This window comes from Eremomyces bilateralis, assembly GCF_010015585.1.
Source record: "Eremomyces bilateralis CBS 781.70 unplaced genomic scaffold P152scaffold_27, whole genome shotgun sequence".
Classification (NCBI taxonomy): domain Eukaryota; kingdom Fungi; phylum Ascomycota; class Dothideomycetes; order Eremomycetales; family Eremomycetaceae; genus Eremomyces; species Eremomyces bilateralis.
Genome location: NW_022985093.1, coordinates 143,018 through 166,027, shown reverse-complemented (window position 1 = coordinate 166,027; position 23,010 = coordinate 143,018). Strand labels below are relative to the sequence as shown.

Below are 23,010 nucleotides of genomic sequence, written 5' to 3'. Positions count from 1 at the left end.
AGGGGGAAGCGGTGGTGGACGTGGAGAGGAGGTCTGGGGGAGGGGTGGTGGCGGGGGAGCGCCGGACGACGGTAAAGGAGGGGGAGGGGGGGCAGAGGAAGCCGGTGCCGGAGGAGGTGGTGTTGGGCGAGGAATTGACGGGAGCGGTGGGGGTGCAGGAGAACCGTTGGCCCTCGGCGGTGGTCCGGGAGGTACGGCTGCGGGAACGGGAGTCTCTCGGGCCGGCGGAGGTGGTGGTACCGATGGAGCGGCCCCTCGAGCAGGAGGAGGCGGCGGTTGCGTCGCGCGAGGACCGGTGAATGGCGGCGGAACAGCAAATCTATGAGACGAGGGTGCCTCCTGGGACTCGTCGAGAGGCGTCTTTGGTGGTCGCGGGGGCGGAGGTGGTCCTTGATTCGCTGATGACGTCGACCTGCCACGTTGCCGTGATGGGGCAGCGGTTTCGGCCGCTAATTTACCAGCATCCGCGAATGCAGGTGGGACACGGAATTTGGGTCCAGATGGTGGTGCGGGCGGTGTTACTTCTCGACGAGGCGGAGGAGGAGGAGAAGGAGACGAAGCTCGAACTGCGGCTCCTCCACGCCGTGCGGGAGGTGGCGCTGGAGGTGGACCACGGGAAGATCTGGTGGTGCTTCCAGTCCCTTGAGGACTAATTGGGTGCTGCACTGAGGGTGCAGCTGGAGGAGGTGGAGGTGGAGCGCGTGAACGAGTCCTTTCCTCCGCTGCGAGGTTGGCCTTTCGCTGTTCCAACCACATCTTGATAAAGTCTGCATTTTCCTCGATCTGATCGTCTGTGATTCCCATTTCTCGGATCTCATTCAGGATATCCTGGTCTAGACCTAGAGTGTTGCCTTTTGGGCGCGACGGTAGTTCCTGGGGTTCTTGCATTACGCGAGATGGTGTCGGCGAGGAGACGCGTATGTCTTTCGGAGGTATGATCGATTGTGTCGGCTCCGGATGACTTGTAGTATGTCGATGGCCAAAGAGTCCACTGAAAATTCCTCCTCCGTGGTGATGTTGCTTCTCCTGGCGAGGCTGTCCATTCGCTGCTGTCGTCCCAAAGGGTTTGCGCTGGGTGTTCTTGTGGGCATTCTTCTCCCGATCATCCACCTTTTTCCGGAAAGTCTTTGCTTCCTTCTCATCCGCAAAGGATAGGCCTACAAGACATTGCTCAATCTCGAAGGTGTGGAAGAAGGTCCGGTCCTGATTGTACTGGAATGTGTCGTATATCTCCTGGTCCCATATGACACCACGGTTGGATGGCTGTGCCGCATTAGTGAGAGGGCTACTTTGTTAAATGGCAAGTACTTACCGAAATATCCACTAGTTTGATCCAAAAGGTATTGCCTACCAAGTCATTCGCAAGAACGGCCGCCCCTTGAAGGCCGGAATATGTCCATCGCTGCCTGTTGGGATATGCAACATACAGCTTCACAACTGCCACGGCGTGAATCTTGTTCGAGGCTTTGGGGACATTTCGTTTGACGGTTTGCTTGTCGTCGTCGGAGAGGATGGAGGGCATATTGAGAATACCAGGAGGCTACATACAGATCCTCGACACCAAGGGGGTTGGAGAGTCTCGGGGTTGACGGCAAGGACGGGGAATGGTGAGTTGGCCCATGCAATAACGGCAAGGGACAATTCGGATGGTTCAAAATGGCGGAAGGGGTATTAATGGCAAAAACTAGACGCGATTCGCTTGAGGGGAGCATAAAACTGCATGAAGATGGAGTGATATAATACCAGGACTGGGTGATAAGACTGATAGCTCGAGCGAGAGATGAGGATGCTTTCCAGTTTGCTGCTGTTTAGTCACCAACTGACGAGTATTTGCCAAGGCCGTTATCCTGGTCGATCCAGAGCCAGTCACGTGGATTACATCACGTGTCTAACCACAGATATTGAATCATGTGATGTTACCTGTGGCTCTTGCACGTGCAAATGTTATATTCGCAGTCCACGTGCCTAGCCAAAATCTGGCCAAAATTAGTGGAAACCTCAACAAACGTAATGTACAGACTGCAGAGACCAGAAGCGCAAGAAGCGTCCTACAGCTCCTTCTGGCCGGGCTCTCAAATCTCTCCATCAATTGATTAAATATACACCCAAGAACTTTGCATCCATGTGCGGTTGGACAATCAACCTCCTTCAGTCATCAGATCCTAGTACAGCAGTGAGTCAACAATGGATTTTCCTGTTCATAAACGGCCCGTCAATTCCTAGCGGCTTCATCCGGTCACGGTGAACATCAATCCAAGTCATCTTTTTGTCACTACGGAACTGTCCTTCCCAGGGATATGGTGGTGACGGGTCTCGCACGAGTGGAAGATATCGGAACATGGCTGCAGGCCATCGGAACCAATCGGGCCGTTGCCGCGGCATCATTGTGTGACATCTTCCACCTCCACCGGAGCTCGAGTTCGACGTTAATCTGATGCGGAATTGGGGGATGCATGCAATCGAGATCGGTGAGGAAACCCCTCGATGCTATACAGCATCTCCCCTTCATCGGCTGGTATCATTTGGGATGGGAACATTCCGCATTGTCATAGTCAATGCCTCTATGGCAGAAAACTGAAAAGAGAAAGGGACCCTGTTGGAAGTATGACGTTCGCTGAACCTCGCATAAGCGGAGGTGATAGCATTCCTGCCCCAACAAATAACAAATGCCCCTCTGCCCCGGGTTCTGTAAGCTCATCGGAGGCGAAAAAGGGTTTCTGGATCTTCACGAGCTAGTTAGAGAGTCGAAACCTGCCCCTCCCGCCCGATTCCTTGTTCAAGCCTGTCCCATCAAACCAAAAACGGTTGGTGATCCGCTCTTTCGGCGCTCGTGGGGCTGGCCAGACGCTCGTTCATTCGAATCATTCGAATGCGTCAATCGTCCCTCGGCAACCCGAAGCGTGACGTCGGGCAGCGCCTTATTGCGGTGCTTTTAAATCCGCCTTCGCTCCCCAAATATTAACTATTGCTTTCCGAACCTCTGTTTGACGGGATTTTTGCTACTTCTGCTGTTTTATCAATTCCCAAATTCCATTCCGACCAACCATTGTTACAACATGGCAGCCAACCCAGAACAGGTTTTGAGGGACGTCAAGGTCTTGGGTCCTCTCAACGACAAGACCAAAAACATCTTGAGCAAAGATGCCGCCGTTTTCCTTGCCTTGCTTCACCGAACCTTCAATGGAACCCGCAAGGCCCTGCTTCAGCGACGGATGGCCCGTCAGGCCGAGCTCGACAAAGGTTACCTTCCGGATTTCCTTCCTGAGACCCGACACATTCGCGAGGATGCTACATGGAAGGGAGCTGCCCCTGCACCGGGTCTCGTCGACCGAAGGGTAGAGATCACTGGTCCTACCGATAGGAAGATGGTCGTCAACGCATTGAACTCGGATGTATGGACCTATATGGCGGATTTCGAAGGTAAAGGATCATAACCTTGATGCAGAAGAGGGCACACGCTGACCGAAGTAGACTCGAGCGCCCCGACCTGGGACAACATGATCAATGGTCAACTCAACCTCCACGATGCCATCCGCAGACAGGTGGACTTCAAACAAGGAGAGAAGTGGTACAAACTGCGAACGGACCAGAAGCTGCCGACTCTCATTGCCCGTGCCCGAGGCTGGCATCTAGAGGAGAAGCATTTCACCGTGGACGGGGAGCCCATTTCCGGAGCGTTGTTTGATTTTGGTCTGTACTTCTTCAACAATGCCAAAGAGCTCGTCAAGCGGGGTGCTGGCCCTTACTTCTATCTCGCCAAGATGGAAAGCCATCTGGAGGCCCGACTCTGGAACGATGTCTTCAACCTGGCGCAAGATTACATTGGCATGCCGCGGGGCACCATCCGTGGAACCGTGCTGATCGAGACCATCATGGCCGCTTTCGAGATGGATGAGGTACGTCATATCTCAGGAAATGTTACAGATAAGGATTCAGGGCATACTTTGCTAACATATGCCAGATCATCTACGAACTCCGCGACCACTCTTCCGGCCTCAACTGCGGCCGTTGGGACTACATCTTCAGCGTCATCAAACGCTTCCGCCAAAACCCCAACTTCGTCCTCCCCGATCGTTCCGCCGTCACCATGACTGTCCCCTTCATGGATTCTTACGTCAAACTTCTTATCAAGACCTGCCATCGCCGCGGCGTGCACGCCATGGGCGGTATGGCTGCCCAGATCCCCATCAAGGACGACCCGGTTGCCAACGACGTCGCCATGGAGTCTGTCCGCGCCGACAAGCTTCGCGAGGTGCGCGCCGGCCACGACGGCACCTGGGTCGCGCACCCGGCCCTCGCGAGCATCGCGACCGACGTCTTCAACACTCACATGCCAACGCCCAACCAGATGCACGTGCGTCGCGAGGACGTCCACATCACCGCCAACGACCTCCTCAACATGAACGTGCCCGGCCAGATCACCGAGACCGGCATCCGCAAGAACCTCAACATTGGCCTCGGCTACATGGAGGGTTGGGTGCGCGGCGTCGGCTGCGTCCCCATCAACTACCTCATGGAGGACGCCGCCACGGCGGAGGTGTCACGGTCGCAGCTCTGGCAGTGGTGCCGACACGGCGTTTCCACCGCCGAGGGTAAGAAGGTGGACAAGAGCTACGCCATCAAACTGCTGCGGGAGCAGGCCGAGGAGTTGGCGAAGAAGGCCCCCAAGGGCAACAAGTATCATCTGGCCGCCAAGTATTTCGAGAGCCAGGTGACGGGCGAGGACTATGCGGAATTTTTGACCTCGTAAGTTGTTGCCATCGCCCTTTTGTGCGGAGCAAAAGCGAGCAAAAGCTAACAACCCCCTTTTAGGCTCCTCTATAACGAGATCACTAGCGTCCAGAGCCCAACCCCAGCTGCGAAGCTATAATGGTTGTCGTCAAACCCTGTCGTTTTTGCGTTTTTGGCCACCTTCTCAAATCGGAAAGTCGTGCTATCCTTTTGGGCCAAATTGTACAAGCTTCATGAAGTGATTCCAATGGCCAAAGTTTGTATTTACAATCGAGCGTGTTCGAATATCTATTCATAATTGTTTCCGGCATACGCTCACTCATGGCTTTGAAATGTTCCAACCAACTATCCGCTCTATCTTCTCAGGAGGTCCTAGGTAAGAAGAATAGGACACTAGATCCAGTGCACGCTGGATTAGTGCCGCGGCCGTAGATGCGATTAAAAATGACCCAGGAACCCTTCTCTGTTCTCCTCCTACCTGTCAAGAAGTGCGTCCAATGGCTACCCCGAATCCATGGGGGTCCCAAGGCGGTCCCAACTACCTACCCTGCACGTCTGACCTCGTTTAATATTTAGAGAACCTCCACCGTCGTTATATATTCATCGTCCAGTTTCAGGGAATCGTTTGACTCCTCGGACCAAGCGCGCGCTACGGGGAGGGATTTCCCGGCATAAAGGAAGAGAGACAATGCAACCTTCTTGAAATCATCGATACGGCTCGGTGTCCCGTATAATATATATCTGGCCAATGAGAACGGCACAACCCACCGTCATTGAAATCGCAATGATGGGGACGTTGACGTATGCAAAATCGAGCTCCCGAACCCGGATATGTTTGCGCGCGAGGATATCGCGCCATAAAAGACCGGCCAGGGAGGCACTGAAGGACGTGCTGAACGCGCCGTAGTTAACGCCAATGGCCATGCTATATACGGTCCCCCAGAATGTGCGGTCGGTGATGATAGTGCCGTTTTTAATATGGATCTGTTGCCAGGCTTGAATGATGCGGGAGAGGAGGATGGTGGTGCCGATGTTCGTGCCGGCGAACTAAAATATTCTTCCCTTAGCCCACCACCGCCGAGAGGCTTCTTAAAAACAACAAAAACTTACGTTGCAGAGCATGACGGACACGAAACCCATCCCGCCAATAGCACCGACGGTGCCCGTTTTATCCACCCAATGGTCCCATCCGTAGGCGAACACGGGGACCCATCCTTTCGTTTTCAACGCCTGCACAAGAACGAACATGGCGAAGGCAAAGGGGACGAGCGCCCATGGTAGGTGTGCCAAAACAGCCGTCACGGTGGGAAAGCTCTCTTGACACCACCGGTAAAAGACTTTGACAAGCGAGACTAGCGTTGTCGGTTGCGGCTCTGATTCGAGAGACAATTCATCATCGGAGGGTCGCATCTCGGGGTCGATCTCTGGACCAACCAGCTCTGCCGACTTCTCGTTCGGCTCCGCGTAGAGGGGTGCAAGCGTCGTTTTGGATGGGTCATTGGCAGGTGCGGGAGCTACCTTTTGCTTTTCGTCGAATGTGCTCGTCGCGAAGGTGGACGGTCGACTGATGCCTGGTTCGATGGTGTCCACGTCATCTGCGGATGTGGCGTTGCTGGCATCTTTTCGGCGCGACACACCGCCCCCATCGCCACCGGCACCCGGGCTCTGCGGCGGGCTTTCAGAGAGATCACCCTCACCTTCCTCAGAATTTTCAACGAGCATTGCCTGACTTCTTATTGCTCGATCGGCGCGCGCTTGTTCTAGTTCCTGGCGACCCCTTTGAGCGATCTCACGCGTCTCTTTGCGGTGATACCAACCGAACGCCACGTCCCAGCAGAACATGACGAACGCAGCCGGCAATGTCACCCAGAACACGGGATGCTCGCCAGTGCTCTGACTGGCGGCATTGAGCGCTAAAAGGGTGACCAAGGTGGCCGTCATGATGACCGCTCCGAATGCGGCGCCGCCCTTGTCTAAGAACGGATTCATAATTTCCTCGAGCGACAGACGTTTACCCTCCTCTTCATTGCCGAGCTCCTCTTGGTCCTCGGCCGTCACTCTGGCATTTGGGATGTTCGGGTTCACGGGTTTCTTTGCTTTCTCTTCCTCGGACAACTCGTGCATCCGGATGGAGACAGGGATCAACGCTTCGTTCGCGAAGATGACATACAGCAAGCAGGGAAAGAGGACGATCGCGGTGACAACCACAGGAACGATCATGTTGGCGGTGTAGGTGATGAACCTGATCTCGAAGGCGCCCGCGAGGACCAGGTTGGTCGGGTTGGACGAGACGAGGATGGCCGAAGCGATGTTGGCAACGGCGAACTGAGAATGGATCCAGGCTCGGGGGTGGACGATGTTGCTGGATACTCGGGTCATATATGCCAGGAATGCGGTGCCGGACAAAATGATAGGGTCGTTGCCGATGAAACTGCCCAGGACGAAGAAGAAGGCATACAGATAGAAGAACAATTTATGGCCAACCTTCCCACCGTATTGGAGCACCTTGAAGGCCAGGTATCTGATCAATCCGGAGGCATCGATGGATATAGCAATGTATGCCAAGGTGATGAAGAAGGCCATGATATCGATCGGAGAGATGTTGTCTGCCCCAATGGTTCCATCGTGAACTTCCCGTCGGCCAATGGCTTGGATCGCAAGGAGGAAGAGATCGGCGATCAACGGGGCGGTGACGAAGTTCATGGGGAACCGGAAGCGAACCCATGGTTTGCGTTTGCCATTGTTATCATCGTCCTCAGAAGGATCGGAGGTAACAGGATGGCATCGTCGCGGGGGGATTATTCGCAATGCAGCGAGGGCGTCTACGCTGGCGGTCGAAATGGCCCGCGGAAAGTAAAAGGGGATGTGAAATGGAAAGAGAACGATGACATCTATTGAGAATGGTCAGTTAAGCGAGGGTCTAGGGCATACGAGTTATTCGGGCCGTACTGGTAACGACAAAGACGACGAGGGTGACAATTGATGGCCAGGTTTTGATTTTGCTGGTGTCGAGGTCGTCGTCTCGCAAATCGGAGATTGAATGGCCAGCCATGGCGCTGTCATATCACAGCACGGAAGTTGCTAAGGCATCTTCTGATCTTCTGATGGTATGGAGATTTCCAAGGGGTGGAACGGGGGGTGTTGAAGTCTTGTAGCGGAGAAAGCGGTGGTGGGTGCAGTTGTCTGCAGCAAGAATGAACTGCAGTCCGTGGATGGGGTTCTTGAGTGGTGGCAACGAATATCAGCCAGGAAGAATTAGCCCAAGCCCCAAGGACTAAGGAGGGGGATTACTATGGTGAGTGTGGGCAAGGCTGATTGAAAGCCCTCCGATATTCTGATAAGATGAACTTGAGATGAAAAGATTCTGGAAAAAGTAGGTGCATGAAAATGGTCGGTTAGACGCTACCTAGACGCGACACAGCCTCAGTGGAGTGCAGAATACACTACCTTAATACAACGGCAGAGAACCACGGCAGGAGATGCAGACGTGGAGATGGTTGAGTACCGAGTACGACTCTGTGCAAGTAAGACCTGTAAGAGCGGCTTGGGGGTTCACGTGCTGCAAGGAAAAATGAAAGGTCGTAAATTGTAACATCGATGGGCGTGAGAAGCGTGAGAAGCGTGAGAAAACATGAGAAGCGTGAGGCTGGAACTGGCTGTTTACTGGCATCATGGATGCACCTCATTGATGGTAGCTTGGCAAGGCAGAATCTTCATTTCTCCCATTTCATCTATGATCACTGGTCAGAGATGAGAAGATGAAACATCGGACATGCTGACTACGCCAATTACGGTACGTCCTTACATAATCTCGTACCGAGTTGGCTGTATAAGCACCGCTATGGGGGATTCGCAGTGAGATGCCGTAGCACTGACCGGAAAAGCCCAAACAGGGAATCTCATTTCAGTACTCCGTAGTTCGGTTGCTGTTTCCCGGAGGTCGGAGTGTGGCTGGGAGAGACATGGGGTCGATTCGAACGTCGAACGTCGAAGGTACTACGGTCTGCGGGGCCGCTTCCTGATCCCCTCGATTTGCGATCGTCATATCTTTGGGGACAGGGGACTCTGATTGGACAAACCTGGAGGATCGCACGAACCCTGGACCGGATGTCCCCGAGCCGTGTGAACAATGGACCGAAATATGATTGGTTGAAATAACCCCGTACCCCCTACTATCAATTCCGTCTCTCCTTCGGCCTTCTATGGTCTATCTCTACCCAGTACCCAGTGTCCAGCCATCCCCAACGCCGCCAAGAACCTCCAAGACCTCCACTTCTATTCCAGAGTCCAAGGAAATCAACTTGAAGCCCACGACACCCGCGGCTTAGTGCTTACGGATATCAAACATACTATGTACGGACAACGGAGTGCGCAAAAAATACTGGGTCGGGACCGTCGGGTAATATTACCAGGTCCGTCACTTGTCCTGTCGGTCATTGTTGTCAGCGGCCGAGATGGTGGCTGAGGTGTCAAGCGGTCAATGGGTGTGTGTCAGGTCGAGTCACGTGTGTCACACTGAGCAAGTGATGATGTTCTGGTCTCTGGTCGGTACGGAGTACACGTAAGTGCCTCGTTTACCTAGAAATGATAGGATTAATAGATGGAAATCCGTCCTTGAGCCTTCCTTTACCCGTGTCCAATATTAGCGAGCAATCTAAACCCTCATACCGTCTTTGCGTCTTCTCCCTCTCCTCGCACGTACCACTCAACATGCTAGGAATTTCCGCGTATTATTACTAATACCCAGCGCTGAGACGGTGGCTTGACTTGAGGCTCTGCTTCTTTCCCCCAGCCTTAGCCTGAGGGATAGGTGCAGTTTGACAGTTGACAAATGACACAAAGTCCACCGGCTGCTGCAGTCCCATCTGCAGTGTGATGTCCCCCGTCCTGTTTGGTCGCCCTGCGCGAACGTGAGATACGTATTGCGTCCTTCGTTCACCTAACTTGGAGAGACCACTCCAAATCTCAGCCTTGGTCTCCGACCTCTTGCCACGGCCCTTTCGCTCCCCCTTCTTGGCCTTGTCGATGCATACTATCTCTCGTCTCGGACCTTACCCTTCCTTTCTTGTACCTTCCCACCATGCCACTGGTGTCGCTATATAACAACCCTCTCTGCGAATCCGGTTACATGTATTACTCCCTCACCTATACTCGTATCTCCATCCTGTGCCATCCCGAGCCCTGAGGTCATGCCGCCTGTGCTTGGCCTTCTCGTTGATCCGAACACCTTCGTTTCCCGTGCTGCTTCTCCTCCGAATGCGACCGTCGAGGCTTTGCAAGTTGTGTGTGCCTGGCCCGTCTCCGACCAGTATGGACCGGGCTCGAGAGTCTTGTATGTAACCCGATCTCCCATCTGTTGCACAGCTCCAGGCGGAATGGTAGGCTAACTTGCCATGCCTCTTAAGATACTATGTCCTCGTTCTAGCCTGCGTTCTGGCTCGAAAGAACGAGTGGCTCAGAAACGCCTGTTTAGCTGCCGCATTACTTTTCCCCGCCGTTGCCGCCATTCATGGCATCGCTATCGCTTCCCTCCACATCGATGGTGAGTTTCGTCCTGGCCGTTCGGTGCTTCCACTCCGGAGCTAATAACCTATAGGCGCCATCGACCTAGACGTGTATGGAATCTTCCAGCTTTGCTCCATCGGCATTCTGGCCGCTCCGGTCACCGCGAGGTTATCCACAACTTATTTCAACGATCCAGGTCGAAATATCATCTTCATCTGGACAAGCCTCATATTGGCCGGTGAGTGGGTATCCGTAACACAGATGACATAGTTTGCTAAGGATCGCAGGCTTGATAAGCTTGATGGTGGAGTTCTACCGCCAGCATGAGTCGGATTGCCTGGACAACTTGGGAAATCCCGTCCCGATGAATACTGGTTCCTTCCCCTACGAGCAACATACCTGTGGCCTCACCTGTTCGACCACAGAAGGGCCGTCCTCTCCCTTTCGAGGTGGTTCGGCCAATGAAATCTACGTCATCCCGGCTCCGAGCAAAGTCACCTTCGGAACCGCAACGCTGCTCGCTGCTGCGTGCTGCATTCCCGCCGTCCTTTCCTTGGTGTCTATGTGGAACAAGATCCTAAAGGACAACTGGCTGAAATTGATTTACAGCGATGACCAAGATGAAACCAACGAGAACGATCTCATCCAAGGCACAAATGGTGCAACCCTCAAAGACATGGAAGGGATCAATTCCGTCATCCGGAAATTTCTGTCCGCGATCGAAGCCCCATTCTTCGTCGGTGCAGTGGGGTTTGTCCTCATCATCGGGGAACTGAACTTTTTTAGCCAGCCAATGCTTTACGGAATCGAGCCCATGGCATGCATTGGTGGCTGGGGTCCAATCCTTGCCGCCGGATTGGCAGCTCTGGGGTCGTTGTATGTTCTTCATATCCCCCAGAGCCCTCCGCAGCAAAGGAATGCTTCGGACCCGAAAGGGTTAAACGGAAACGGAAGAGAAGTCTATACTCCGGACTCGGAATCTGATACAGCGACAGGTGCGGCGGACCCAACACAGGATGAGCGACATGCTTCCATTAGAAGACCGCCTCCAAGAGATCAACAAACCGAGATGGTGGAGGTTGAAAGGGTCAGATCGGGATTGAGCTCGGGCTCTGATGGACCCCGATCGCCCACCGACTTGCAAGCCAATGGAAGGCCGCATTCAACGATGGACTCGGATGACCACGATCGAGCACATCGACTTTCAATGCCAAGTGTCGACGTTGGGGCTCGAAAACAGGTGGCCAAGGCATTGAACTCGGTCAGTGACTGGTTTGTTACTCCAGCGCCGGACCGATACGATTATTCCGAGTTCAAGTTCGGCAGGGCAGGAATGTACCCCACCGTTCCAGGAGAGGCGAGTCGGAATAAACAGCTGCGACACACCGAAGAGCAGTACCGGGCCCTGAAGGGCGAGGAGGGCGCCCCGACTGGTCTGAGCCGACGAGCCTCACGGATAAGCTTTGCAGAGAGTGGAGTCGCCTCGAGGTCGCCGTCGCCGTCCCCATCTATGCGAGCACCCATGCAAGCAAGGATTCGGACCATGTCCGACCCTATCGAGGCTTCTCGATCGACGTCTGATCCAAGCCCCGGATTTCAGCCAAGACGACGGGACACTCTTCAGGTGCCGTCGCCCTACCCGAGCCCTACACGACCTACACCGGCGGTTGTGTTGACGCCGAGCGTTCCTTCTTCGCCCACAATTGTACTCTCCTCCCCTCCAGATACAGCTTCACCAGCGGACATCCCGGATTGAAACCCTCCCGCGCCTTAGTTATCAAGAGCAGTGCCAGGAAACATCGACCAATCCTACAGGATCTTCAACGAGGTTTATGCCATTTTCGACTTCGAAAGAAGGATCCCCTTCCGATGGCGTCGGATCCAATGGAGTATCACTGAACGAGTTGAAAATCGTTCAATATATACCTCACCCACATATGGCCATCGGAGGATTCCGAACAACCCTCCCCGAACACTTCCCGCCGTTGGGAGTCACTTTGCTTAGAAACCCCGAGACACGGCTTGATTATGTTGAGGATTTTCCGACCGCACTGCCACAGATACAAGCGCCGGTCTGGAGGGAACAGGTGGCTTCCAAGAGCCCTCTCATCAATGATTTGAATAGGACGAGTGGAACGATTCCGTGAGTAACGATTTGTTAGAAAGACCCCTTTCATCCCCCGGCCGACGCTTGAGGACAAATGTGTGCAAGGCGTCTCGGCTTCCGGAATCTTCGAAATTTTGGCTATTGGATTTCCACAATGAGTACGATTGCTGCGTTGGAGTATGTTGGGTGTTCAAGAGTCGTGATGCCAAAAGCCTGGAGATTACCCTTACGGGATACTCTTAGCGGACATACGGAGCCACGTTGGAAGATATGCAAATTGTTCGGACATTTACCAAAAGTTGTATATAGATGCCTACTTCGACCAGGCATAGGGTAATCTTATGCCGTAGTACGGAGGGTGTCCCGAGCGGTGCTTCGCCGGAGGGCACGAGACGTCTGGTTTCTTGAGAGAATTGCCACCTTCATTGATACAGAAGAGTAGAAACTGAGGGGAGACTGAATAGGCGTCTACATCGTAGAGGCAGCTAAGAAGGAGTCTTCGGTATATGTATGCATGTATCATCAGATCTCATCACTTCCATCATCAGATGAAATCAATCATGCTAATCGATCTGATTATGTCATCAATTTTATATTGCCCTGTCGCCTCAGGCATAAACTAATCCCTGTCGCGAGTGGGTCCTCCCGTTTTGCTTCACCAATCCACAATTCCGCAAGCGTCACAAAATATCAAAAGTTCCCGTCCGGTCTGATTTCCTCTCCGAAAATATTGCCGACCATTGAGTCTCCCCTCCCCATACCTCTCCACAAGATGAAATACGTTTTGGTATCCGGAGGTCCGTCAATGGCCATAACTGTATATGATCCATGCTAAACAAAGGACTACAGGTGTCATTAGTGGGGTGGGAAAGGGCATCATTGGTATACCCCGCTACCGACGCTCACACAGGTTGCAGTGATCACTAACGCGTTGCAGCCTCTTCCACGGGCCTGCTGCTGAAGACGATCGGACTGAAGATATGTTCACGCTTCTGACGCGCTTCATCATGTGTACTGACGAGTTTCATACGTGTCATCGATCAAAATCGATCCCTATCTCAATGTCGATGCAGGGACCATGAACCCGAGAGAGTGGGTGGTGCAGAAATCGTTGCATGAAGGATGTGCACTTACGGCTACAGACATGGCGAAGTCTTTGTTCTCGACGACGGCGGCGAAGTGGACCTCGATCTCGGCAATTACGAACGCTACCTAAACATCACCCTCACCCGCGAAAACAACATCACCACCGGAAAAATTTACAAGCATGTCATCGAACGCGAGCGGAAAGGTGACTATCTGGGCCGGACGGTGCAGGTGGTTCCACATATCACCGATGCGATTCAGGATTGGATCGAGAGGGTCGCCAGGATCCCGGTGGACGACACCAAGGAGGAGCCGGATGTCTGCATCATCGAGCTTGGTGGGACGGTCGGAGACATTGAGAGCATGCCGTTCGTTGAAGCCCTTACCGCACTCCGCCGAAGGGCCGGGAAGGACAATTTCATGCAAATCCACGTGTCTTACGTGCCATTGATACATGGCGAACAGAAGACGAAACCCACGCAGCACACCATCCGCTCCGTTCGGAGTGCCGGTCTGATTCCGGATTTGGTATGTTGGACCTCGAATTCCTGGGAATGATAACTGACTAGCGTAGATCGCGTGCCGATGCGAACGAGACTTAGAACCGTCGGTCATCCAGAAAATCGCACACTTCTGCCTGGTTGATGTCGAGCAGGTCATTGTGGTTCGAGACATGCCCTCAATATACCAAGTTCCCGTGCTGCTTGAAGAGCAAGGGTTGGTTCCTCTTCTTCGAGAAAAGTTGAAGTTCAACAACGCTACGATTCCTCCAGCACTCCTTACACGCGGTCAACGAACATGGACACAATGGAAAGGGTTGACGGTTGGCAACCATCAATTCTACGAGAAGGTGGAGATAGCCCTTGTGGGGAAATACACCGAGCTGCACGACTCATACCTGAGCGTCATCAAGTCTCTGGAGCATTCGGCGATGCGCTGTAAGCGACAGCTCCACATCATCTGGGTCGATTCCGAACATCTAGAACGGGAAACGCGCGAGTCCGACCCTGCCAAGTTCCACAAGGCATGGCACTCCGTCTGCACGGCCGATGGAATCCTGGTTCCTGGAGGATTCGGGATCCGCGGGACAGAGGGTATGATCGCGGCAGCCAAGTGGGCTCGAGAGAACAAGACTCCCTATCTCGGCATCTGCCTGGGAATGCAAATCGCCGTCATCGAATTCGCCCGGAATGTATGTGGCATCACACAAGCTACCAGTGAAGAGTTCAAACAGAGCGTGTCGGAAGAGAATCATCTCATTGTCTTCATGCCGGAAATCGACAAGACGACCATGGGCGGCACTATGCGATTGGGCATTCGTCCGACTCTATTCCAGCCCGATACGGACTGGAGCAAGATCAAGGCGCTTTATGGCCATCAGAACTCAATCTCGGAGCGTCATCGTCATCGTTACGAGGTCAATCCGAAGATGGTCGAGAAGCTTCACGATCAGGGTCTCAATTTCATCGGTAAGGACGATACGGGCGTGCGAATGGAGATCATCGAGCTCAAAAATCATCCGTGGTTTGTTGGCGTGCAATTCCATCCGGAGTATCTCAGCCGTGTCCTGGATCCAAGCAAGCCGTATCTGGGGTTCGTGGCAGCAAGCGCTGGCTGCCTGGGGGAGATTACGAACGGGATCAACGCCGCGAATGCGTTGGAAAACGGTGTGGACGGAATCAAGTTGGATGATGCAGGTCATTTCTGAGCTTGATTACGTTTCAAAGCATGCATAGATTGGCGTATGGAGTGCATTGTAATAGAATGAAGATGATCACGAATATGGACAGCTTGGACATCCTGGTCTCTCGGAAGATAGAGGTTGGTTAACCTCATTTCTACGCGCTTTACTTGAGAGACAGCAAGTTTCATTCCCGAGTAGATTTAGTAGATTAATGCGATATCTCGGCCTTCGGGTGCAGATTCGGGTGCAGATTTCAGGTGCAGATTCGGGTTGAGACACGCGGTGATGTAATTGATCGTCGACCCGCCACTTTCCTCGGCATTGGAACTCAACGGCACCTCCAGCTCCACCAGCTCATCGGCCAGAAATGTTCCATCTCTCCATTCCGAACCGACAAATTCTATCCAAATCATTTCTTTCGCGGAGCACATTACGGATCGCCGCGACTCGGAATCACTTGCAACCAATTGTTTCAATATCAAGGCCCAATCGCATCCCACTGACCAACCCGACGCAACCCCGCCGATATCTCGCCAGCATGTCTCAGCACTCCGAAGCTTGTAAGTTGTGTCGGAGTGGGGTGTGAGAGTACTGAAATGCTGAGACACATATTAGGCTGCACTATCCCTCCGGTCGTGTCCAAGGACTACGTACCTAAGGGCAAATACATCACTGTGAATGGCATGCAAACATGTGAGTCCATTTGAACCCAAGATATTTCCATGAGCTCTTCTCGGTCCGATCGATATGCCAGATCTGACGCGAGGAAGATGTGACCGGACCAGCGAACGCCAAACGTGCCCTCCTCTGTATCTATGACATTTTCGGCTTTTTCCCTCAAACACTCCAGGGAGCCGACATCCTGGCCCATTCGGACAAAGACCGTCCCTATCTGGTGTTCATGCCGGATTGGTTCGAGGGCAAACCGGCACACATTTCCTGGTACCCACCGGACACCGACGACAAGAAAGAGAAGATGGGTGCATTCTTCTCTGGCCCTGCTGCACCGCCCAAGACGGTGAGCCGCGTCCCAAAGGTCCTGGAGGAATTGAAATCCAAGGGGCCGGGGGCAGGGATCGAAACCTGGGGGATCTACGGTTATTGTTGGGGAGGAAAGGTGCGCTTGACCGATGTATATGAACGAGAATGGACCGCTGACGAACATGTTCTTCTAGATTGTCAGTCTCTCTTCCCAGGCTGGCACCCCTTTTAAAGCTGGCGCAGCTTGCCACCCGGCAATGGTGGACCCAGCAGATGCCCCCAACATCACCATCCCATTTGCCATGCTGCCAAGTCAGGATGAGGATAAGAACGATGTCGGGAAATGGCAGGAAGGTTTGAAGGTAAAAGGAGAAGTGACCTGGTTCGACAACCAGATTCACGGATTCATGGCTGCCCGGTAAGTCTACCTGAATTCAACTCTGACCTAATAGATTGGCTTTGATTAACGGAAATAGTGGTGATTTGGAAAAAGCGGAAGTCAAGACCGATTACGAAAAGGCCTATAAGCTCCTTCTTAACTTCTTCCATCAGCACTTGTAAGTGCTAAGTCTATTTCTCAATACGGGACCACCTACGGTCATCCGGCTATTATGTCATGGTCGGGCTCCGTAGTTTTACATGAACGTGCCAAAACAGGTTCTCAGGCGGACGAATGAAGCACTGATTCGTGCATCAGGTATCGCGGAACATCGAAAATGTAGATTACAATGTCTCGCATACGGCCGTCCCAAAATGCGATGGAGTCTATAGCCTCAAAGCAGTGCATATCGAACGGAATATTTGATGAGAAAAGGGTCTCGTGGCTGTAGAAGCTCGTTGGTGGCTTGTCATTGGACTTGTAGGATTTCGAAGCAAGAGGGCTGCTGGTTCTATTGTATTCACAGCTACGCAGGAGATCTTTCATCTCACCCTTAGTTTTTATTCCATTCCGCCCATGCGACCCCCTCTCGACCGTCTTCGGTTTTGATCTTCCCCCAAGCTCTTGGGAACAGTGCCACCCTTCCGTCATCCGCTTCAAGCCTGAGCGGCCCATGTCCCAGAATTTCCATATTCGCAACTATGTCCTCCATCCCCTCGCTCTTGATTGTCCAGGTCGCCGTGCTGGTCAACCCATTGTCGTGAAACGCCTCCTCACACAGGTTACTGCTCAATTCGGTGATCTTTTGTTCCTTCGGGGCATTTTGAACGTATCCTAGGGACAGCCGAGGACCAGATGGGACGCGCAGGTCCAGCCCGTGGATGTGTGTCTTCTCATCCAAATGGAGTGCGCTCCATACCCAATCCGCTGACCACCAATCCCGTGCCCCCCAGGAATGATCTCTTTGCCCTGGGACAGCATCTAGCTTGATAGTCTCCGAGCCGATAGAGATACTCCCAGTGATGAGGCATGGAATCTCATAGCGAGTGGTGATACGGTACTTGTAAGGTGTTCCGTCAGAAACCCAGGTCAAATCCAATGTCACTGGCACTGGTTTCCCTAGCGTGTCCCAGTCTTTTTGAAGGAGCATTGACGGATCCGCATAGGACCGAGCAGTACCTTTAACGGTAACAGTATAGCTCTTTAGTGGATCATTCACTTTCTGCTTGGATTCAAAATCAGAAGCTTTGATGTTCATGTCTGCGTCTGGCAACGGCGCGTGGAAGTCAACAATCGCCACCGACGGCCTTCCTGGGCCAGCGAGAACAGCCGTATACCATGTGCGATTTCGAGCAGGGTCGACACCAAGCCGAACATATCCTCCAATGCCCTGTGAGAGGTCTGCAAAATCCATGTAATAGCTCTCCTGCCAGAAATGCTCTTTTCCCGGCGGGTGACGGCCCTCATCTTTCAGTGCCGGTGACAGCGGTACAAGAGCAGCAGGCCGCGGCAACATGTCCAACGAGTCAAGATCGAGCACTTGCTGACAATGTCGGGCGATAAGCGTCATAAACAGATCGTCTCCTCTCTCGGTTCGCTCAACAAAGATCGGTGAGACGATGGCCATCACGACGCCGAAGAATGCCTGTCTCCGCAGGCTTTCGCGACACGTCTCCAGAGTCACGATCTCTGAGCCTAGGGCTTCGTGGTAAATTTTGAGGAGCTCATCAGTGTGCTCACGCCTAAGTGCGGGATCCAGGGCGCATCCAAGGAAATATGCTGCATCGGACATGAGCGGGCCCCAGAATAGGGTCTGCCAATCGACAATGGTTAACTCCCGATCGGAGCCGCTCTCCCCAAAGAGAAGATTGTCGAGTCGGTAGTCTCCATGGACGAGTCCCCATACGGTTTCTTTCTCCTTTCTCTCCGCTTCAAATTGGTCAAAGGTGCTGACGAGGCTGGAGCAGACGACCATATGCGCCGGTTTCACTCTTTTCTCATATCTTTCAACCCATTCTTTGAACATCGCTTGGAACATTTGCTGATCCAGGGGACTTGGCCTGTTCAACCATTCTAACTCTTGCATTTTGGTACTGTTGATGGTTGACGCCTGGAGCTTGCCGAGCTCTCGCATTGCAAGCCGTGCCTTTTCAATGGTGGTTCCTTCGATCTCATTCCCAACCACTGCTGGAGTCGCATCTCCGAGCAGTAAGCAGAAAGTGTTGTCATCTTCGTAATAAGCCGCATGGTACACTGGAGATAGCGATCCAGGATGGAGATGAGGGAATATTTCCGTGTAGAATTTGACCTCTTGCTGGTACAGATTGAGGAGTTGGGCAGACTCCTTGGAGGAGCTATCGTCAGAGGCAACCTTCAAGATCACGCTGCTTGGACCAGCGGACTTCGGGTCCACGTAGTCCAAGGATACACGATGGCAATGCGAGACCTGTCCTGTACCGATTTTCTCGGTTTTAAAGGACGATACAGCCGCATTGAACTTCGAAGACAGCCATTCTTTGGTCAAATCAGAGGGGACACGGACAATGAGGTCCTCTTTGGTTCCAGTTGCCATGACGATGACCGGTAGAGTAGCAGTAAGTAGTTTGAAGGTTTGTGTGTGGTTCCCGGGAATTCGCAAGTACCCTAGGGAGTAGGGACCTTATAAGGTACTTACCTATACCTACTCAAGCATTAATCAATCCATCGGCTGTCGAACCCGAGGCCTCTCAGGCTAGGGACATGTGTTGAACCTCACACAATGATACCTTCCCCGCAGCTGCTACAACCATGCGGAGATCCTTGTCATCTGGAGGGGGGGTTTCGATAGCTCTGGACGCAGAGGTTACGGTAGCGCCAGGTCGCCAGTGTTCCAGCCATTCGGTAACATCGTATTCCTTCTTATCGCCCTCTAGGGAAAGGAGGGAACGTGGGTAAACTCGGAAAGGCCCTGCCTTGAGTAGTGGTCGGGACCAGTGGACTGGTGCATTGGAAACTTGCATAATTTTAGAGGGCCGAAAACAGCGGTCGATCGCATGGTACTGATGGATATATCACGTAATATTGGCCTGTTTCTTTCGCGAAGGTGATCCGACTGCAGTCGTCCCACGCATGATGCATCTGATCTCGTCCGAATTTAACCAATCTAACCTCCGATTTCAGTGGTGAATAAGTAGAACGATAGCTCAGTTTATGTGTTTCCAGGCATCGGAAAAGTTGGATATCTTCAATCACGTTTACTATGGTTACAGGCAAAAGTATTGTTAGTGCGGCGCTAATCAGGGGTGTCTAACCTAAACCGGTTTTGTTCATTCTTCCATTACTAATTGGATATAGATTTCACCATCTATTAGCCTGCTCATTCTCCGGACCTGAATCCTATTGAGACAGTATGGAATTAGATGAAGGACTAGATCCAGGACCACTATAGGGAATTGGGGATGCCTGATTAACTTATGACCAGCTTCGGGAGGGAATTAACGATGCTTGGGAGGCTATACTAGAGGAATTCCTGTACGAGTTGTCGAATCAATGGGCTAGAGATGCTAGGATGTGATAGGCGCAAATGGAGGCTATACACGATAATGAAATCTATATCTAATTTGTAATGAAAAAAGGACAAAAACGGTTTAGGTTGGATACCCCTGATTAGCGCCGCGCTAACAATACTTTTGCCTGTAACCATAGTACATGCGGCATCTCCATTACAAAAGAGTGGCTGCAATCGCAATGGTCGGAATCCCCCAATACGTCACGATCGGACGCCATTCTCCAACAGCTCCGTAGCGGAATCCCATGAACGCACCACCGACTGCTAAGACTGCCAGCATTCCCTTGTCCTCCAGAGACTCCGGGGCCTTTTTCGCCCATTGCCAGTTGAGCAGAGCTTCAAACATCAGTGTCAGTGACCCGGGGTGCATGTCCGGGCAGAGGAACGAACCTGAAAGAAGCATCGTCACGTTGATATAATCCCAACCATTGTGAGCTGCGCGTCTAGCACGAGGATTTTGGAGGGCCTTGAATTGTGGGTAAATTTCGTCGAGACCCATCTTGATGTGACCGGCAGTCGAAAGAAGACTGAGGATGGCGGCGGTCTTGAAGAGGCCGGAGCGGAGGGCAGCGTTGTCGGACATCTTGGAGGGGATTGTAATGCAGCTTTCAACTATAAAAATGGCTAATTTGACAAGTATGAACGTGGGTGGGTAGTAACTGGAGACTTGTACAGGACACAGGTAGGTAAGTATTTATATGATGCGACGCGCCGACACCCACGCGCGAGACGGGGAACTCCACACTCCACACATCTCACTCGAAACCGGTTAGACTTTCAACCGAGAGCCGAATTGTGGGATTGCAGTCTGCACATGCCTGCGGCGCGCAGACGAGATAATGACCAGACACTAAATAATACAGTTAATACTGAACTACACAGGCTCTAGTAGAAGCGACTATCCAGACCACACCCAGGTCCCTGGACTCTCTCGAGAGCACATGCCTGGACGATGCGACGATCTCTAGACCAAAAATTCCTATAGCAGGAAGCCAAAAAAACATACAGCAATGAGAGTTCCCTAAAATCCCCCAGCTACACATAATCGGTCGAAATCAGAGGGTTAATACCACCGGAGGACGAGGGTTCGTCGAAAATACTCTCTCTGTAGCCATGGTAAGGATTGTAAAGATGTCGTTTCTCCCTAGTTTTCCAGTCTCGCTCTCCGTCAAAGTCTTGTTCGCAGTCTATAGTCCACTCCTTCAGTTCCAGTTTCATCGGTTCGGCGGTAGTCGACGCTATCTACGCTCCAAGCAGCAAAAGTTCTGTCTCTACGTCCATTCAAAGAAGCGTCTTGACAATGGCGCCGCAACGCATTATTAAAAAGGGCGAGGCCAGAGAACAGGAGATAAAGGAGCTTCTGACTGATTTTCAGAGCAAGCCCCTCGACGATATCGTCCCAGTGTCGGACAGAACCTCGTACAAGCGCGGCTATGCCATGAGGCTTTTCAAGGAGTACAGAACACTTGGATTTATCATGCTTATGGCCTATACTCATATCCATCCCTTTCTCCGCGGCGCGTGATATGGATGCCCACCCACCTCTCTCCTTCTAGGTGTCTTCATCTCCAAAGGTGGATTTCTGCGCAGTGCATAACTGTTCATTGAGCGAGTTCCCAGTAACTCCGGAACCTTCGATTCGGAGTTCGGTATGACTTTGTCGTCGACGACGTAGAATCGCTTGATTTCGCTGAGCGTCCCGCTCCTTCCGGTGAGGAACTGAGTAACCGCGATGATCTTGCCGTTGGTATCGACGGTTCTCCTTTTCCATAGAAACTCTTGTCACCCTTCCGGAAGGAGTTGAAGTCGCAGCTATAGGGATCGCATGTTCCGGCGTATCGTATGGAGTATGTCCCACCGCACTTCTCGCCCTGGCATATATTGTAGGCTTCCGTTTGGTAGGAATGGGGCGTGACGGCAGTGGAGACGCTGTTGGCCTCACACACATCCATTGCCGCGCAGCAGGCTCCTTTACCACCGACACCGATAGGCCGCCCCGAAAAAAGCGAGTTGAAGCCAAACGCCACAATATATCGATGAATTCTTCGTTCTTTTTCTAATTTCGTCTATCTAAACCTTGGACTGTGTCCGCATATCGCGAAAGAAACAATCAGAACGGCATGTAATTGAAAAGAGGCAGTTGTAAGCGAGCCAGCCAGCAGAGCCAACTCACCTAGCGAGGAAGAACCCGACGAGAACAAAACTCCTTGCTGATGCACGCATGCATGCATCCCAATTCATATATGCATGTCGCTGCCACAAAACGATGATACGACTCCTCCCCCTTCGTACGTCCCCGAGTATAAACGCCCAGCCATCCCGCGCCGATCCATTCGCCGACGTTGACCGAAGGACATGTGTGACGGTCGGTCAGTCGGTCTGCTGTCTCTGAATCGGGTTCAGGTGTGAAAGGCCCTGGAGGGACGATCGGACCGGACCGGAACAAGAACGATCGGCTCGTCCGGCGTCGGTAGGAAATTGCAAAACGGAACCATCGGACTTCGAATTCACTCGCTCGCCTTCTCCCCGCTCTCCGCTTCCGCCTCCACCAACTTCCTCCCCTCCCCCTCCTTACTCCCTTGTTCCCCATCCGCACCCGCATCCACGATCGCAACCGTAGCCATAGCCACAGTCCCTTTCGTCCCCTCCATCCCCATCTCCGCATCTTTCTCCGCCTCCACGTGTGTATCCGTCTCCTTCGCAGGCACGTCTGCACCCTCCGTCTCCGCCTCCACCTTCTCCACGCCCGGGACGGCGTCCTTCGCGTCGTCCTTGTCCATGGCCACGTCACCATCCTCGTCCGCGGTCGGCCTCTCAGCTGGGAGTTCGGTAAAGCTGGTTGTTGGCTCGGGTGCGAGTTCGGCAGCTGGTGGTTGGGATGCGGCGGGTGGGAAGACGGTGGGGGAGGCGGAGGGGTCGGTGGGGAGGGAGGCGGCGAGGGCTTCGATGGTTTTATTCTCGGCGCGGGTGCCGATGGGGGCGGGGAGGGT

General features: G+C 52.9%; 10 protein-coding genes across 10 annotated transcripts in view; 4 read left to right on the top strand and 6 right to left on the bottom strand.

Moving 5' to 3' along the window:
* P152DRAFT_423433 (WH1-domain-containing protein) overlaps positions 1-1,600 on the bottom strand; it is a 2,150-nt gene extending 550 nt beyond the window's left edge. Inside the window, exons 1-2 of the mRNA XM_033677210.1 lie at positions 1,313-1,600; positions 582-1,263 (exon numbers count right to left, since the gene is read on the bottom strand). Coding sequence (XP_033530781.1) covers positions 582-1,263; positions 1,313-1,522 — 892 coding nt within the window. The 5' untranslated portion in view covers positions 1,523-1,600. The remainder of the gene's footprint in view (positions 1-581; positions 1,264-1,312) is intronic.
* A 1,456-nt stretch (positions 1,601-3,056) lies between these two features.
* P152DRAFT_476713 (malate synthase) lies at positions 3,057-4,870 on the top strand (the record flags this gene model as incomplete). The annotated part of the gene is made up of 4 exons (XM_033681533.1): positions 3,057-3,420; positions 3,472-3,896; positions 3,962-4,746; positions 4,813-4,870. 4 exons carry the CDS (start codon positions 3,057-3,059, stop codon positions 4,868-4,870), a joined length of 1,632 nt encoding a protein of 543 aa, XP_033530780.1.
* Positions 4,871-5,245: 375 nt separating this feature from the next.
* On the bottom strand, positions 5,246-7,981 carry P152DRAFT_171085 (uncharacterized protein). The gene is made up of 3 exons (XM_033674093.1): positions 7,681-7,981; positions 5,842-7,622; positions 5,246-5,778 (listed from the first exon to the last, which is right to left on the bottom strand). The coding sequence occupies exons 1-3, from the start codon at positions 7,781-7,783 to the stop codon at positions 5,437-5,439; spliced, it is 2,226 nt and encodes a 741-aa protein (XP_033530779.1). The 5' UTR covers positions 7,784-7,981; the 3' UTR covers positions 5,246-5,436.
* A 1,715-nt stretch (positions 7,982-9,696) lies between these two features.
* On the top strand, positions 9,697-12,060 carry P152DRAFT_170870 (uncharacterized protein). Its single transcript, XM_033674092.1, has 4 exons — positions 9,697-10,063; positions 10,137-10,273; positions 10,328-10,474; positions 10,524-12,060. The coding sequence occupies exons 1-4, from the start codon at positions 9,921-9,923 to the stop codon at positions 11,990-11,992; spliced, it is 1,896 nt and encodes a 631-aa protein (XP_033530778.1). The 5' UTR covers positions 9,697-9,920; the 3' UTR covers positions 11,993-12,060.
* A 1,130-nt stretch (positions 12,061-13,190) lies between these two features.
* P152DRAFT_516967 (putative CTP synthase) lies at positions 13,191-15,360 on the top strand. Its single transcript, XM_033682979.1, has 4 exons — positions 13,191-13,225; positions 13,281-13,300; positions 13,383-13,957; positions 14,004-15,360. Exons 3-4 carry the CDS (start codon positions 13,466-13,468, stop codon positions 15,135-15,137), a joined length of 1,626 nt encoding a protein of 541 aa, XP_033530777.1. The 5' UTR covers positions 13,191-13,225; positions 13,281-13,300; positions 13,383-13,465; the 3' UTR covers positions 15,138-15,360.
* A 291-nt stretch (positions 15,361-15,651) lies between these two features.
* P152DRAFT_468570 (carboxymethylenebutenolidase) lies at positions 15,652-16,655 on the top strand (the record flags this gene model as incomplete). Its single annotated transcript, XM_033680830.1, has 5 exons — positions 15,652-15,673; positions 15,729-15,806; positions 15,884-16,230; positions 16,289-16,512; positions 16,571-16,655. The coding sequence occupies 5 exons, from the start codon at positions 15,652-15,654 to the stop codon at positions 16,653-16,655; spliced, it is 756 nt and encodes a 251-aa protein (XP_033530776.1).
* A 371-nt stretch (positions 16,656-17,026) lies between these two features.
* Positions 17,027-19,045, bottom strand: P152DRAFT_476708 (uncharacterized protein; the record flags this gene model as incomplete). Its single annotated transcript, XM_033681532.1, has 1 exon — positions 17,027-19,045. One exon carries the CDS (start codon positions 19,043-19,045, stop codon positions 17,027-17,029), a length of 2,019 nt encoding a protein of 672 aa, XP_033530775.1.
* Positions 19,046-19,938: 893 nt separating this feature from the next.
* On the bottom strand, positions 19,939-20,707 carry P152DRAFT_461789 (uncharacterized protein). Its single transcript, XM_033680203.1, has 2 exons — positions 20,411-20,707; positions 19,939-20,356 (listed from the first exon to the last, which is right to left on the bottom strand). Exons 1-2 carry the CDS (start codon positions 20,601-20,603, stop codon positions 20,175-20,177), a joined length of 375 nt encoding a protein of 124 aa, XP_033530774.1. The 5' UTR covers positions 20,604-20,707; the 3' UTR covers positions 19,939-20,174.
* A 767-nt stretch (positions 20,708-21,474) lies between these two features.
* On the bottom strand, positions 21,475-22,301 carry P152DRAFT_461787 (uncharacterized protein). Its single transcript, XM_033680202.1, has 2 exons — positions 22,194-22,301; positions 21,475-22,102 (listed from the first exon to the last, which is right to left on the bottom strand). The coding sequence occupies exon 2, from the start codon at positions 21,966-21,968 to the stop codon at positions 21,573-21,575; it is 396 nt and encodes a 131-aa protein (XP_033530773.1). The 5' UTR covers positions 21,969-22,102; positions 22,194-22,301; the 3' UTR covers positions 21,475-21,572.
* Positions 22,302-22,527: 226 nt separating this feature from the next.
* P152DRAFT_468569 (uncharacterized protein) overlaps positions 22,528-23,010 on the bottom strand; it is a gene marked incomplete at both ends in the record, with an annotated part of 2,374 nt that continues 1,891 nt past the window's right edge. Inside the window, one exon of the mRNA XM_033680829.1 lies at positions 22,528-22,977. Coding sequence (XP_033530772.1) covers positions 22,528-22,977 — 450 coding nt within the window. The remainder of the gene's footprint in view (positions 22,978-23,010) is intronic.

What these genes read in the sequence shown, in the direction of transcription:
- P152DRAFT_171085 (XM_033674093.1), bottom strand. Translation starts at nt 7,783, where the DNA reads ATGGCTGGCCATTCAATCTCCGATTTGCGAGACGACGACCTCGACACC. An exon ending in CGTCGTCTTTGTCGTTACCA is followed by an intron (nt 7,623 to 7,680) that starts GTACGGCCCGAA and finishes CATTCTCAATAG; the next exon opens with ATGTCATCGTTCTCTTTCCA. An exon ending in TGTCCGTCATGCTCTGCAAC is followed by an intron (nt 5,779 to 5,841) that starts GTAAGTTTTTGT and finishes AGAATATTTTAG; the next exon opens with TTCGCCGGCACGAACATCGG.
- P152DRAFT_170870 (XM_033674092.1), top strand. Translation starts at nt 9,921, where the DNA reads ATGCCGCCTGTGCTTGGCCTTCTCGTTGATCCGAACACCTTCGTTTCC. An exon ending in CGCTTCCCTCCACATCGATG is followed by an intron (nt 10,274 to 10,327) that starts GTGAGTTTCGTC and finishes AATAACCTATAG; the next exon opens with GCGCCATCGACCTAGACGTG. An exon ending in GACAAGCCTCATATTGGCCG is followed by an intron (nt 10,475 to 10,523) that starts GTGAGTGGGTAT and finishes TAAGGATCGCAG; the next exon opens with GCTTGATAAGCTTGATGGTG.
- P152DRAFT_516967 (XM_033682979.1), top strand. Translation starts at nt 13,466, where the DNA reads ATGTGCACTTACGGCTACAGACATGGCGAAGTCTTTGTTCTCGACGAC. An exon ending in CCGGTCTGATTCCGGATTTG is followed by an intron (nt 13,958 to 14,003) that starts GTATGTTGGACC and finishes TGACTAGCGTAG; the next exon opens with ATCGCGTGCCGATGCGAACG.
- P152DRAFT_461789 (XM_033680203.1), bottom strand. Translation starts at nt 20,603, where the DNA reads ATGTCCGACAACGCTGCCCTCCGCTCCGGCCTCTTCAAGACCGCCGCC. An exon ending in CGTGACGATGCTTCTTTCAG is followed by an intron (nt 20,357 to 20,410) that starts GTTCGTTCCTCT and finishes TGATGTTTGAAG; the next exon opens with CTCTGCTCAACTGGCAATGG.
- P152DRAFT_461787 (XM_033680202.1), bottom strand. Translation starts at nt 21,968, where the DNA reads ATGTGTGTGAGGCCAACAGCGTCTCCACTGCCGTCACGCCCCATTCCT.